Source organism: Podarcis melisellensis (assembly GCF_964234715.1).
Source record: "Podarcis melisellensis genome assembly, chromosome: 5".
NCBI classification, from domain to species: domain Eukaryota; kingdom Metazoa; phylum Chordata; class Lepidosauria; order Squamata; family Lacertidae; genus Podarcis; species Podarcis melisellensis.
The window spans coordinates 60,950,855-60,965,583 of record NC_138537.1 but is presented as its reverse complement, the minus strand read 5'-3'; the positions used below and the strand labels follow the sequence as shown (position 1 = coordinate 60,965,583).

The 14,729-nt window shown below is 40.4% G+C and overlaps 1 protein-coding gene and 1 long non-coding RNA gene across 3 annotated transcripts in view; both read left to right on the top strand.

The window, feature by feature from the left end:
* Nucleotides 1-1,752, top strand: part of CFAP46 (cilia and flagella associated protein 46) — a 79,181-nt gene extending 77,429 nt beyond the window's left edge. For both annotated transcript variants that reach the window (XM_081912595.1, XM_081912594.1), the window contains exon 61: nucleotides 1,107-1,752. In XM_081912595.1, the coding sequence (XP_081768721.1) occupies nucleotides 1,107-1,237 (131 nt within the window). In that variant the 3' untranslated portion in view covers nucleotides 1,238-1,752. The remainder of the gene's footprint in view (nucleotides 1-1,106) is intronic.
* A 5,809-nt stretch (nucleotides 1,753-7,561) lies between these two features.
* LOC309370772 overlaps nucleotides 7,562-14,729 on the top strand; it is a 29,262-nt gene continuing 22,094 nt past the window's right edge. The window contains exon 1 of the long non-coding RNA XR_014168675.1: nucleotides 7,562-8,385. This is a non-coding gene — a long non-coding RNA (uncharacterized lncRNA). The remainder of the gene's footprint in view (nucleotides 8,386-14,729) is intronic.

Below are 14,729 nucleotides of genomic sequence, written 5' to 3'. Positions count from 1 at the left end.
AAGAACAGATGCTCCTCTGAATACTGGGTTTGTGCTGAGCCATCAAAATAACCAAATTATATTTCTATACACAGCTGTAATGCCAACGTTTTTCCTATTTACTTACTACAAAAAAGGACTCAAAGGTCCAAGCTAAATGTGACACAGGAGATCCAGAATTAGATTCTCTCATAGTTGAAAAGAAATTAATAGCAGACCTAGGGGTCCCAAAGCAGTCCTTGACTGTGGCACCAGGGAAGGGGGGTTAACGCCATCCCTGCTCTCTATTTTCCTAATTAAAATTGGCTCCCCAAACCTGTTATTTGCCTCACGGGGGGAAATGACTAGAGATAATTGTAACAGGAATGTTTACTTGTCACCAGTGACCAGCGGTTTCTGTAAGTTCAAGACGGGGAAGCCTTTTGCTGTCAAAGGTTGTTGGAAGCACATTTCCCCCTTCAAAGAATTCTGAGCACTGTAGTTGGTTAAGAGTTGCTTATAACTGTTTCTCTATAAGGGATACAGTGCCTTTAAAGTTATAGTATGTATGTAGCCAATAACAGTTTCTCTCTGTCAGAAGAGATGGTTTCCCAACAGTTAACATTAGGATTAGCTACCCTTTGATAGTATCTAGCTTTATGGTATTTAATGCAGACAGTTCTTTAATGTTTAGCAAAGTTTCTGGTCACTAGGTTATTTTATGAGTTAATTTTAGATCTGATTACATGCAGTTCTTAGGGATTTCAGTGATTTCTGAACACTGCTATATGAAAAATGAATATATGGATAGACAAGTGTATATCCATACATGGTAATGTATATATAGTCCAGGACTAAAACTATGTTAAGAGTTCTCCTTCTCCACTATATGTAGCACCTGAACAGGCCTAAAGGGAGAGGTATCTAAGCAAGTAGACATTAAAACTCTGGGCATCATTCAGCCAATGTTAAGCCCCTTTAAATCCATTTGATGTCAATAGGAAAGTTGGGTGCATGTTTAAATCTCTTCCATTAGAAGCATTTGCTTAAAACTGCTTAACTTGAACAGGATCATGCTCTTGGTTTCTTTAAAATATCTCTACAGCTAAAAGAAATTTTTAATTATTTGTTCTGAACTGTGTTTCTAGTGGAGCTGGATGCCCCTGAGGACAAGAAAGAAGACCAGAGAGAAAGTCCCGGTGGGCTAGTGCATCCTGCCCCACAGCCATCAGCTCTTAATACCGTTTTATATGGGCTGCCCAACATGATGTTTGTGTGATTCACAACCAATTTCTTTATGAAATATGGAAAGTATGGAAATATGGAGCTCTAAATATGGTTAGATTGTGAAGTAAAACTATTTTTGCTGTAGTTTGATAAAAATAAGAGTTTATAAAAGTTTGAGCTGTGCTTAGTGGCTCTTTTGAATTTAAATATGCATTAAATGTTTTTTTGCTATTGAATGTTTCCGATTTGCCCAGGACTTTTCACTGTAGATTTTGAGGCCTGTTTCCCCCCTTATGTGTACTCACAAGCTAAATTGTGTGTGTGACACTACTACATGCCGCCATAGTACTATTAGCTGTACAAATAGCACTATACTGACACCTAGTGATCACAACAGTGCATTTCAAAACAAGTTTAGTATGCTAACCTAGGAGGGAAAGTACCCGTTTGTTCCAGTTTTGTACGCTTCAGTAACCCTTCGTACAACCATCTATATTGACAGTAGCAGACCAACTGTGTAAATATCATGTATGTGAGGTTACAAATAAAGTGTGCTTGTTGGGTTTAGACGTGTGTGGTGGGTCATTTATCTGAGCAAGCACTGCACTCAAGTTTAAGGCTTTGTTTCTCAACCAAAAGGAAATAACACAAGGCCAGTTCTGGGGGAAATGTAGTGTGTCAGTCATTGTACTTTCAAAGACAGGTCGCTGTTGGAAGCATTGCTTTGCATAGATGGATACATATACTTTTTCAGAAATGATGTATACTTTATAACTTACAAATAACATACAGTCGATAAGCTGTAGCATTGCTCTGCTCTATTACTTGGGTGCTTCTGCAGTTCAGTGAAAGAATGCATGTTTGGATGTACAAATAGCCTCAGATTTGAAGCTGAGCATCTGCAGTTAAAGGATCTCAGGTTGCAAGACTGGGCTCAGAATCTAAAGTGTTTGGTCCAAGTTCTGCTGCCCCTCAGGATGTGAACTAATCAATGGCGTTTCCATCGCAGTCAAGGTCTTAAAGTTATTGGTGAGATCTAGAAAGCCACTTGTATAAATGCAAGGCACTTTTGCTTCCTCAAGAAGGGGGTGCTGAATTTCCATTGATTCTCCCCTGAAACTGCAGCACTCTCGCAATGCATCAAGCACCATTCTGAAGGGTCCCTGGCTGCCAGGTAGGGATGGATGAATCTGCCAGTTTCACTTTCTCATTATTCCAGTCTTAAGTTTTGTTCTCCACATTCCCCCATCACTCTGAAGTTTTGTTAAAGTTTGTATGGAATTTTACCTTTTTTTTTTTTGCACAGCAATTCCCCCTAATGTAATGCATTTCAAATGTTATTTTGATGAACATATGCATTTTAATTCACACTTTACCCTAGTGTGTGCATTTTTGTACACGTTACATGGCCAGAGCGCAGCATTACAAAATGTGGAGAATTGTGGGTTTTGAAGGATGGCTTGTATTTTGGTTCATGTGTTATATATGAAAGTGTGAATTGGGTAGGTTCTCCTTTAAATTTGAACTGCATCTGATTTCTCCCCCATCTCTACTGTCAGGAATAGCTGCAGCAAAAAGGTAGACAAACCTTGTTATATGACTGGAACTCCTCTCGGTCTTCTCTGGATCGAAGCCAATGTGCTGTTTTACTGGCAATCTTGTTCGTTATTTTTCTTGTAACACTTTAAGAATATAAAACCACACGTTGTGAACTGCAGTGATATCAGCCAAAGTTTTGAAATTAACTTTAAATCAGCATATATCTTAGAGACATTCTCCTATGGAAATTCTGCATTTTCTTTACTCTTCTGTTTCCTGGGGTTTAATAGGAAAAACATAACATCAAGAGAAATTGCAAAAATCCATTTACCACTTAATCTCCCAAAAGTTCTGAATATTTCTTTCTTAGCAATCCAGGCATGCCTGTTCCACACGATAAATTATTTGTGTTCATTTTAAAGGCATTAACATGTCACCGGAAAATAGTATTCTTGGCTCTCCTGCTATGCTAAAGTTAATTAGAAACTGATAAGGATTTGTGGCATAGTATTACAAAATCATGACATCTGTAGCAATACTTTTTAAAAGTTCATCCATGGATATAAATAAGTGCACTTTCACTTTTCCACAGACCCCCCCCCCCACAAGACAGCTTATCAGAAAAGCGAAATCCAATGAACTTCCACTATAAAATAATGTAGCTTGGAAACATGCATGCTTTTGCTTATCACTATGTTATCATTTCATTTTGATATTTTCCCTTGTTTGTATTTTCAAATTAATTGATTTTTATTTATTTATTTTGCAATGTAATGCTTTGGAAATAGCTTCAATCATTTGTAAAGGAACATTGTGGCTATGGCTATCATCTGAAAAGGAAGAAGCCATGTTTCCTGGCAATGTTTCCTGTTCAAAATCTGCCCCCAAAATAAAAACCTGGAAAGGACCATAATTTAGAGGTACAGCTTATTGTTTGCATGCAGAAGGTCCCATAGTGAGTCCCTTGCATCTGCAGGAATGCCTGGAAAATACTGCTATCTAAAACCCTGGAGAGTTGGTGCCACTCAGTGTAGACCATGGGTAGGTAAACTAAGGCCCGGGGGCTGGATCCGGCCCAATCGTCTTCTAAATCCGGCCTGCAGACAACCCAGGAATCAGTGTGTTTTTACATAAGTAGAATGTGTCCTTTTATTTATTTATTTGTGGGGCCTGCCTGGTGTTTTTACATGAGTAGAATGTGTGATTTTATTTAAAGTGCATCTCTGGGGTATTTGTGAGGCATAGGAATTCGTTCATATATATTTTTCAAAATATAGTCCAGCCTCCCACAAGGTCTGAGGGACAATGGACCGGCCCCCTGCTGAAAAAGTTTATTGACCCCTGGTGTAGACAATACTAATGTAGAGGAACCAATAGTTTGACTATAGCAGCTCTTTGTGTTCCTGTGAAGGCAGGTGTTACTTCTTCACGCACAGAGACAATAGCAACTTCCAGAACTCTGAGCAATACACTTCCTTGAAAATGTAGGTGAGCCCAATAAAAAAGTCCATGCTGCCAAGCAACATCACAGAATGAGAAGGTACAAAAGAATATAAGTTTTTAGCAACATGTTACAGACAGTACTCATCATCTGAGAGGTTTGTGTCTTGGCTGTTTATAGTGGTTTTTGTATTTATTTTTTTTAAAGGGAAGAAATAAACGCTACAGTGATGAAGAAAACAGGCATCAGGCAAGCAAAGATTAAGGATGATTGTCCGTCTGCCTAACATCAAGGTATAATGAGCTAATTTGAAAGGTTGCAAATGTTCGTTTTCTTTATGCAGTTGGTGCAAAATATTTAATCTTCCAAAGTGTTTTCCCCCAAAATGTTCCCATGTATAATAGATGCTTTGGCCTTGGCAACTACGTCAGCATCCTCTGTCAAAAAGATGGATGAGTAAGTCCAAAAATTTCTTCATGGCCTGACAGCCCTACTTTATCATAAAGCACTGATAAAGAGTAATGTCCAGATCCAGGAAACTACAGACTGAGAATCTTGACTTCTTGAGCACGAGATACTGGAAATGTTTGTCAGTAATACAATAGGGGAACACACAGAAATGCCTGGAATTTATATTTGGTGAAGGTAGTGTACAAAGCACACGTAGTATCAAACAATCTAGAAAATCTTGAATAGATAAAAAGGCCAGCTAAAAGGTACCCCACTACTACAACATCCAAGAGCCAAATTTGTAACGTCTAGAAATGCACACTGAGATTTTTTAAAAAAATAATATGAATAATACTTCACTATGCGTCCTGTTGTGACATAGTCTTTGATGTAGTTACCAAATCCATAGGGACACAGGTGGCGCTGTGGGTTAAAGCCTCAGAGCCTAGGACTTGCTGATCGAAAGGTCGGCGGTTCGAATCCCTGCGGCAGGGTGCGCTCCTGCTGCTCGGTCCCAGCGCCTGCCAACCTAGCAGTTCGAAAGCACCTCCGGGTGCAAGTAGATAAATAGGGACCGCTTTCTAGCGGGAAGGTAAACGGCGTTTCCGTGTGCAGCTCTGGCTCGCCAGAGCAGCGATGTCATGCTGGCCACATGACCCGGAAGTGTCTCCGGACAGCGCTGGCCCCTGGCCTCTTGAGTGAGATGGGCGCACAACCCCAGAGTCTGTCAAGACTGGCCCGTACGGGCAGGGGTACCTTTACCTTTACCTTTACCAAATCCATAGAAAGCACACACCCTCCTTTGTCTTGAGATGGGGCCAAATGATCAATTTTGGGATCCCATCCTAGAAGGACTGGCACATCCATAATTAAGAAAGTTGCAGGTAGTAATGTCCAGGGTTGCAATGCCGCCATTGCAAGGGGGGAAAGGCTGTGTAACACTTACACATTTTTAGATCTCTGTATTACTTATTATTTGATTTTAGTTATCTGACAGCAGTCTTGTGACTACCTGGGGATGAGCCTATGGAGAAATGCTGCCCTTCGATGATATATCTACTAGTCTTTTTATGACTTCTCAGAAGTACTTACCCTACACAGATGCTCACATTGATTGTGTCTTAGCCCAAAATGACAGAATTGTAGAGTTGGGGGAGACCCCAAGGGTTATCTAGTCCAAACTCCTGCAGTGCATGAATCTCCCCTAAAAGCATCCATAAGAACATAGGAATTGTGCTGAATCAGGACAAAGGTTCATCTGTTGCAGCGTCCTGTTCTCATGATGGTCCACCAGATGCCTATGGGAAGCCTGCAGGCTGGACCTGAGTGCAATAGCAGTCTTTCCACTTCTGATACCCAGCAACTGGAATTCAAAGGCATGCTGCCTCTGACAGTGGAGGTAGGAGATTGTCATCATAGCTAGTAGCCTTGGTCTCATCTTCCATGAATCTCTTTTAAAGCCGTCCAAGCTGGTGGCCATCACTTCAGCTGTGCTGAAGTTCAAGTCTTCAGTGAAGACTCTGTCAAAGGAGCACTCAAGCGATGCTCTACCAGGACTGGGCGATGTTGGGTTTTCAACATTGTGGTGTATTGCCAGCCAAAATCGTGGTTTGGCAAAAAACTGCAGTGTTGAGAAAAGCTGCATTGGCCCCAGCTGGTGAGGTGCTTGGGGAAACGGCTGCAACTCTCACCATAGGAGCTGAGGCGCTTTCACCCCAGCTCCTTGGCCAGGCTCCACTGGGGGTGGGAGAGCAATGAGAGAGAGTGCGGTGGCAGTTTCACCAGCGGTATATTGCTGCTGATACCACCACCGCTTGAGTTCCTCTGCCTCCAGCTCCCAGTTAGTTTGTCCCTCAGCGCTCTGGGCGATGAAGGCAGAGGGACTCAAGAGCCGTGATGGTTTCACCAGCGATATACCATTGAGTGAAGCTGTCATCACGGTCCCCCCCCCCCATACCGGTCCTGGGCAATATATTAATATATTAATATATTGCCCAGGTCTATGCTCAACATAGGAATGCTGAACATTCCTTTTGATTAGTCCACTGACATAAATAGACCTGACACTATGTCTATTGACTTGCAGTAAATGCACATTAAATCACTCGAATCATAACTCTGTAAAGATGCAGTTCTATAACTACTTATCTGGGTGGAAGTAAGCCCAATTGAATTATGTCTAGACTTACTTCTGAATAGACAAGTAAAAGATTGAGCTGTAAATGTTTTCAAAATCATAGCCACTACATAAGGCTTTCCGAAATAACTTCTCAAACAATGCTTCTACTTAAGAGTCCCATGAATATTGTAAACCTACAAAAAAATGGAAACTTTTGCTAAGGTGCTCCAAATAATAGCTACAACAATCGTTAACATTGATTTGAGGTGAACAAGTGATTTGATAATCATCTTATTCTGAAAAATACCTTGAACGTAAATTTAAAGCCAACCATTTTTCAGGGTCATACGGGGAAGAAGTCAGAAATATGTCTTACAAGTAAGTATATTGCTCATAAAATTTAGCTTCATTTTAAAGAAATGAAGCTCTTTAAAATGTGCTACTATATTTTAATTATCTATTAAACCTTTATTTATTCCTTTCTGTTAACACATATGCACACACACAAATCCACTAAGGACCGATGGATACATTCTAACAGAAACAGTATAAAAAATAGGAGCTTTCCACTAGAAAGCCATTGGCAAAAACCCAAACAACAAGAATAAAAGCTTCCAGAAATATTTCATTCACACAGCAACACATTTTTTCAAACCTGATGCATTGTGTCTATTCTCACAAGAAATATTAAACAGTTAGTGCTGTTCATGTATCAAAGCCTTTAAAATAACTTTCTGAATTATGTCTCAGCAACATAACAAATCACATTATCAATTAGCTTTTACAACAGTAATGGCATTTCATAATATATTTCGGCAGGAGAAAAAATGGCACTGCTTAAACCTATGTAACCTTTCAAAAAAGTGAATGAAGGGACCTGTGATTGAATTTTATTAATAATATTAAAGGACAAGAGCGTAATTTTGTGTGATGGGTAGTTTTCCGAGAAGATATTACAAAATTGCAGTGCTGTAAATGTGCCATACTGGAGTAACTTGCTGAGTGAAAATAAGAGAACTTTGCAAATTATTTGTATTTGTATCCTAACCTGATTGGTAAGAGCTTCCTTATTATGAAAAGATAGAAGTTTTTCGGGGCCAGTTTGGACATGGTGATAATTCAGTGGTGAAGTTCAGTGACCACCTTCTGCTGTGGGCAGGAAGTGACATCCAATGCAGGACATGGAGTGTCTTCTATCAACTTCAACTGGCCCTGCTGTGACTTTGTCTGAAAGGGGAAAGGTTTGCTTCTTGTCTATGCTCTGATAGCCTACAGGCTGGATTACTGCAATATGTTGTACATGGGGCTGCATTTGATGATGGTTCAGAAACTTCAGCTAGAACCAAACGCAGCAGCAACTAGGAAGGCGTGAACATATTACTCTGGTTCTAGCCTGACTGTGATGGCTGCTAATTTGTCTCTGGACTCAATTCATAGTGCTGGGTTTGACCTTCAAAACGCTATATGACTCAGGTTTCTGAGCACATCTTACCATATGAACCTGCCTAGACTACATTCATAATCTGGGCCCTTCTTTGGGTGCCATCACCAAAACAAGTGCAAAGCATAGTGAGCGGACAAGAGACCTTTTCTGTGATGGCCCTTTATGTTTGGAACGCTCTCCCTGGGGAAGCCATGATTTCAGCACCAGGTAAGAATGTTTTAATTTTTTCAGACATACAGACATCTTAAATGACTGGGTTGTTAATCTGATTTTTAATGTGTGCTTTTAATCGTAATTGTACTGGTATTGTGCATTGTTTTAATATGTTTTCATGAAGTTTTTAGTTCATTTTTTAAAATATATTGTAAATAACGTTGAGACTTTGTTTCATATAAAGCAATATAAAAAGGTAAAGGGACCCCTGACCGTTAGGTCCAGTCGCGAACAATTTTGGGGTTGTGGCACTCATCTCGCTTTATTGGCCAAGGGAGCCGGCGTACAGCTTCCGGGTCATGTGGCCAGCATGACTAAACCACTTCTGGCGAACCAGAGCAGTGCACAGAAACGCTGTTTACCTTCCCTAATAAATCAAAGCAAGGGATTACCCTGCTTCTCTAGCAAAGGACATCATCACTCCTGCTGTGGAGGGGGAAAAAGTCATGTAGCTGCACTCCCTTGAGTTTACCCCTCCACTTAAATGTTTATCTTTTCTTTCAACAGAATAATTTGCCCCATGTATATTTAGCTTGCATGTTACTCTGCTTTATTTACATCAAAGGATGTCCTTTCTTACATGGGTTCAGTACATCTGTGTAATTGACTTTCCGCCTCCGCCCCCTTCTTTTTTATATTCCAGTATTACTGGCAGTGAGAATGTAAAATGGCCTCACCCACTGAAATAAATTTACAGTGGAGTTCTCCAGGCCTTTCCGATTCTTCATCAGTATGATTCAAGGGACGTGGCCTGCAGCTCTACTCAATCAAATACGGCTGTGATGGCATATATAATCTAACTGTTTGACATTTTTATTGTAATTCATTGAGACTAAAGAGAGATGACTACATTAATATCTTGATGCAGTTTAGTAATAGGTGGTATGAAACTGATGTGCCAAATTACCAAAGAGCCCTTAAATTCTCCTGCAGGCTTTAACTCTTTGTGACTATCACAGAGTGAGGTTTCAGTGTGAATGCCATAAAAAAACCCAGCAAAACCTTTTTACCGAGAACAAAAATAAGCAGTAGTAGAGTTTTGTTTTTTGGAAGGGGCATTATTTTCTGACTACTTAGAAATGTTGGTTTTTAAACATCTGGGGTTTTAACTGCAGCAAGGATTCCCTGGAGAATTTATATTTTTAGCTTCTACATCCCCAAAGGATTTGGGAACAGGAGCATTGATCCATATATTAATTAAGTATTTTAATAATAAAAAATCAGCATAATTATGCTCAAATTACAGTGGTACCTCGGGTTACATATGCTTCAGGTTACATACGCTTCAGGTTACAGACTCCGCTAACCCAGAAATAGTACCTCAGGTTAAGAACTTTGCTTCAGGATGAGAACAGAAATCGTGCTCCGGCAGCATGGCGGCTGTGGCAGGCTCCATTAGCTAAAGTGGTACCTCAGGTAGAAGGTACCTGAGGACAGTTTCAGGTTAAGAATGGACCTCTGGAACGAATTAAGTACTTAACCCGAGGTACCACCATCCCCCTCTGTGCCAAAGTCCCCAAAAGGCAGTTCCAAAAAAATGGTTAGGCTCAGATTTTTGGTGGGTCTCCAAAGCTGCCAGACAAGCACTGAGAGTGCCTCTCTGCATTCCCCTGAGATTTAAAATTGGCGTACGAATCATGGTATTATTAAATGTTGGTGCGGCATCCATTTCTTTTCTATTTCTGCAACAAATGCGGAAAAGTGTCCATAACATGCAATGGGGGAAAAGTTGATCAGCGCTAAACTTATGTATTTAAGCCATAAAACCCAAAGTAGGCAAGTTCTAATGTCTTTACTCTCCAGGAAGTTTTTGTGGGCACAGCCTCAACCATAGGCTCTCTGTTCCCGAACTTTGGGAAGGGCCATAGCTCAGTAGGAAAGCATCTCCTTTGCACGCCAAGAGTCCTATGTTCAATCCCTCTCATTTCCAGGTAGAGCTGGAAATGTTCCCTGTCTGAAATTCTGGAGTGTCACTACTAGTCAGTGTAGAGACAATGGTCTGACTCAGTAAAAAGCAGCTTCCTATGTCCCAGTGTTCAAAAGTTAATAACTGGTTAGGGGTATCTCACCCATTGCTTTCACCTCTGCTTCTCCAGCCTTCTGCAGCTTCATTGAATGAAGGTTGTGCCAATGTGTTACTCTCATATTGCCAGAGAATATCCACCTCAGCAAAGTTCATTGCTAAATGGCCTTGGTCCATGTCATTGCAATAGGAAAGCCTGATCTCAGGGACAAAAATAGCATTTGGAGACTATTCAGATGGAATCTGGCAGCCTGGGAGAAAGGAAGCACCAGTTGCTAATACTTCCTCTCACCCTTTATCTGGGACAGCCAAAGTAGCCTGAGTCTTAGCCAAAATCTTGAAAGCAGAGTATTTGATAGAAAAGCTCAGTGCAAACTTCCAAGTGCAGAGTACTGCTAATAGCAATTACGTACGGTTCCTACAAAATGAGAGCACGATTTCCCTTGTAAACAAGCTGTGTGATGGATTACCATTGACATGTTCTTTAAAGACAAACACAAAGTAATTATCCTCTAATGTCATGGTAGATTTATAAGGAGGTCAGTTGGTTTGTCTAGGCTGCATCATTAAAATGAAATAACCGACTTGAGAAACAGAAAGAGGTTGTAGCTGCAAGATGCTAATTTAGCAAATTGTGCACAATGCCACGAAATGTTCCTTGGTAGATCAGTGCAATTTCTGATCACCATCTTTGTCATGTGGCAGAACTCTATCTCAAATACTCCATTACTGACTATATAAAGAGTGGTAACCAGAAATATTTAAAAAAATAGTAAGCTAATATCACTTGTGACTATTAGCACTACCATGCATGTATGGGGTGGTATCCCCGTATGAGCTCTTTTCCCACTGCACAACATTTTAGCATGCTAAAGTCATAATATTAGGTCATCATCCAATTTTTGAAAAAGAATAAGGCACCTTGCTGCTATAAATCTTATAATATTTTTGTTTGCTTAGTATTAAAATACCATTCTGTGGGAATATCTATCATACACAAAGTTTATTCCCCACGTTCAGAAACATAAATACCATCAGTTATGCAGATCTGTTTTCAACCTTAAGTGAAACACACAAGCTACTGGTTAAGTAGAAGGCATAGGTGAAGAGAATCATAGCAGTTTTTTATGTTTGCAAAGCTGGAGACTAATTTTAGGCTGTGGACTGGGTTAAAAAAGTTAATAGAAACCAAATTATGTAGCATTACGTATCAGTTTCTTTGTTTCCAAGTTTGGTGATAGGCAATTCCCTTATATGAGTCAGGCCTACTATGTGTTTGTATGAGCATCCACTTGCTGCAGCTACTGAGGAATCACTGAATTGATTGCAAGGACTTGTGTGAATAGTGTACCCTCAAACATTTCTCTGGTGAAAATAGGGACGTCCCATTCCATAATGATGATTTTACTATTTATACTCCCCTCATCTTATACATGTTGGAAGCTACCCACTTCCAACATATATAAAAACATAATAAAACATTAAACTTTTTTTTAAAAAAAACAACAACCTTTCCTTTCAGTTGGCTCGGGGTCAGATAACTCCATACCCTCCAACATTTCTCTAATGAAAATAGGGACATCCTAAGGAAAAGTGAGACATTCTGGGATCAAATCAGAAGCCGGGACGGCTTCTCTAAATCTGGGATGCCTCTGGAAAATAGGGACACTTGGAGGGTCTGGTGAATAGGTTCTTTCACTGATCATGATCTAATTTATCTCAAACTCATCAAAACAAGTGGACATATATCAGAAACATCTTCATAGATACTTTGTTTTTAAAAATTACTACATGCTGCCTTTCATTTTACAAATGCTCAGGGGAAGTAGCAATATTTTTAAAAATGCATTACAGTACCACTCAGAAACAGGGCATAACAGAATGATAAAATCCATAGCTGGATTTTAGCTGCATAGCTGGATACAATAAAATCAGCTTCATACTTCATGCTGAAAAACTTCACCAAATAAATTGTTTTCATCAGAAGGAAATCTGGTGCAGGGCAGAGAAACCTCCCTGAAGAAGGCACTCCACATTGCCCAATATCTGCTGGAAAATATTGCAGAAGGAATAAGCCCTGCACAAAGTAAAATTTCTGAGAAGCCTTGTGGGAGATGGCAGCGGCAATGGCTTTCAGAATGAGGGTGAGCAGAAACCCTGCTCACATCAGACTGTGAACAGGAGACATTTTCAACAAATGAAAATGACCGCCCAGGTTTTCCCATACCCTTTGTGAAATTGGAAGTGGAGGAAGTTAGGAAGATGCCTTATGCCCATAGCTGTCAACATTTCACTTTTTTAAAGCGAAATTCCCTTATTCCAAATAGGATTCCTCACAAGAAAAGGGAAAGGTTGATGGCTATGCTTATGCCAAGTCAAACCATTGTTTCCTCTAGCTAAATATTGTCTACACCAGGGGTAGGCAACCTAAGGCCCGTGGGCCGGATGCAGCCCAATCGCCTTCTAAATCCGGCCCGTGGATAGTCCGGGAATCAGCATGTTTTTACATGAGTAGAATGTGTCCTTTTATTTAAAATGCATCTCTGGGTTATTTGTGGGGCATAGGAATTTGTTCATCCTCCCCCCCAGATAGATAGATAGATAGATAGATAGATAGATAGATAGATAGATAGATAGATAGTCCGGCCCACCACATGGTCTGAGGGACAGTGGACCGGGCCAAGGCTGAAAAAGGTTGCTGACCCCTGGTCTACACTGACTGGCAGCAGTTCTCCAGGTCTTCAGGCATGAGTCTCTCATAACCCACCTGGGGATGCTGAGTATAGAAGCAGAGGCTTTCTGCTTGCAAGCCAGATGTTGTGCCACTGAGCTTGGAGTGGGGCCTGAAATTCTCTTCCAGGAGGGGGTTTTGGGGAGTGGGACTAAGTCACATTCGCATGGCAGTTTATTCCTTTTCCTCATCATTTCCTTAAGCATTAATTGCCACACAATGTAAAATCCACTTCTGGAAATAAAGAGAAATATAGCATAAGTTTAGTGCTCATTTCCAGTAAAGCAGAAAAGAGTGTTGAACTTGTGCGATATTCTGCTATATTTACAGAAGTGGCTTTTACATCATGCAGAAGCTCAGCTATATTGTGGAAATAGGGAAACATCAAGTAAATGGAATAAACTGCTGTGCAGATGCAGCCATACAGTCCAAAGATAAGCATTTACTCCAAACTAAACACACACACAGGCCTTTCATTAAGTTTCAATAATTTTTAGTAGTTCGGTTAGTTTTACTGGTAACAGTTTTAGGGTTAGCATCTTTTTCTTAGCTGATGGTTGCTTCAGGGTAGCTATTTCTGTTGTCCTGCTATGAGATATTTTTCTTTTATGTGGAAGTTATATAACGGAGAAGGTTGTTTGTTCATGTTGTCTGTGAAATGCAATTATGCATTTTAAATATTGTGTTTGTGATTTTGTAAGTTCTGTGAGCCACCTGGAGGCTTTGGTGTAGGCGATGCATGAATCAAATTGTTCTCATAATTCATAACAATTAATGATGATGTTCATCCATCAAGTGAAACAACAGAGGTACAATGTCTGCTTTGTTTCTATATGAACACTGTACTTAAGTGGACTTTTGTTCTCCAGTCTGTAATATCCACAAACCCTCTGAGCACTCATGTTTCGGCTTTCACCCCATGCAAGCCCTTGCTATTGTAATTCTAATAAGCGTCACAAGCAATTAATCTAATCACTCTACATATTCTCTAGAGGTAAAAGATAATTAAATATTAATCCTTGCTACAGCATCTTATGATTTCTTTTAGTTAATCACTCTTGCGACTGGCTGACCCGAGGGAGTATATCTGTAGAAGAAAATTATTCTTAACACAAGGGAAAATGTGTGTGTGTGTGTGTGCGTATGTGTGAGCTAGAGACAGACAGACAGATGAATTTCCTCACTCAAATATTGAATTGGCCACAAGAGGGCTCCCTTGCCTTCTCCATTGAGCTTAGAGTTTTGCTATATTGGTACACAAGGAGACAAGAAAGTGCCCTACACTTCGTACACAAGCATACATTTAAAACTCATCCCCCTCCCCAAAGAATCCCAGGATTCTTAGCGGGAGGGGAATGTTCTTTAAACGTATGGTGCATATACAGCCTTATACACAGGAGTCATTCCATGGGTCTGTAATGGCTAGTAGCAGCTCTCCAGGGTTTCAGGCAGGGGGTGTGTCTGCACCCCACCTAGAGATGCCAGTGTTTGAATCTGAGACTTGCATGCAAACAGGTGCTCTACAATGGGGCTGCAGTCCTTCCAAATGTGCTCTTAAACAGTTATGGGGAACAGGGGGAACAA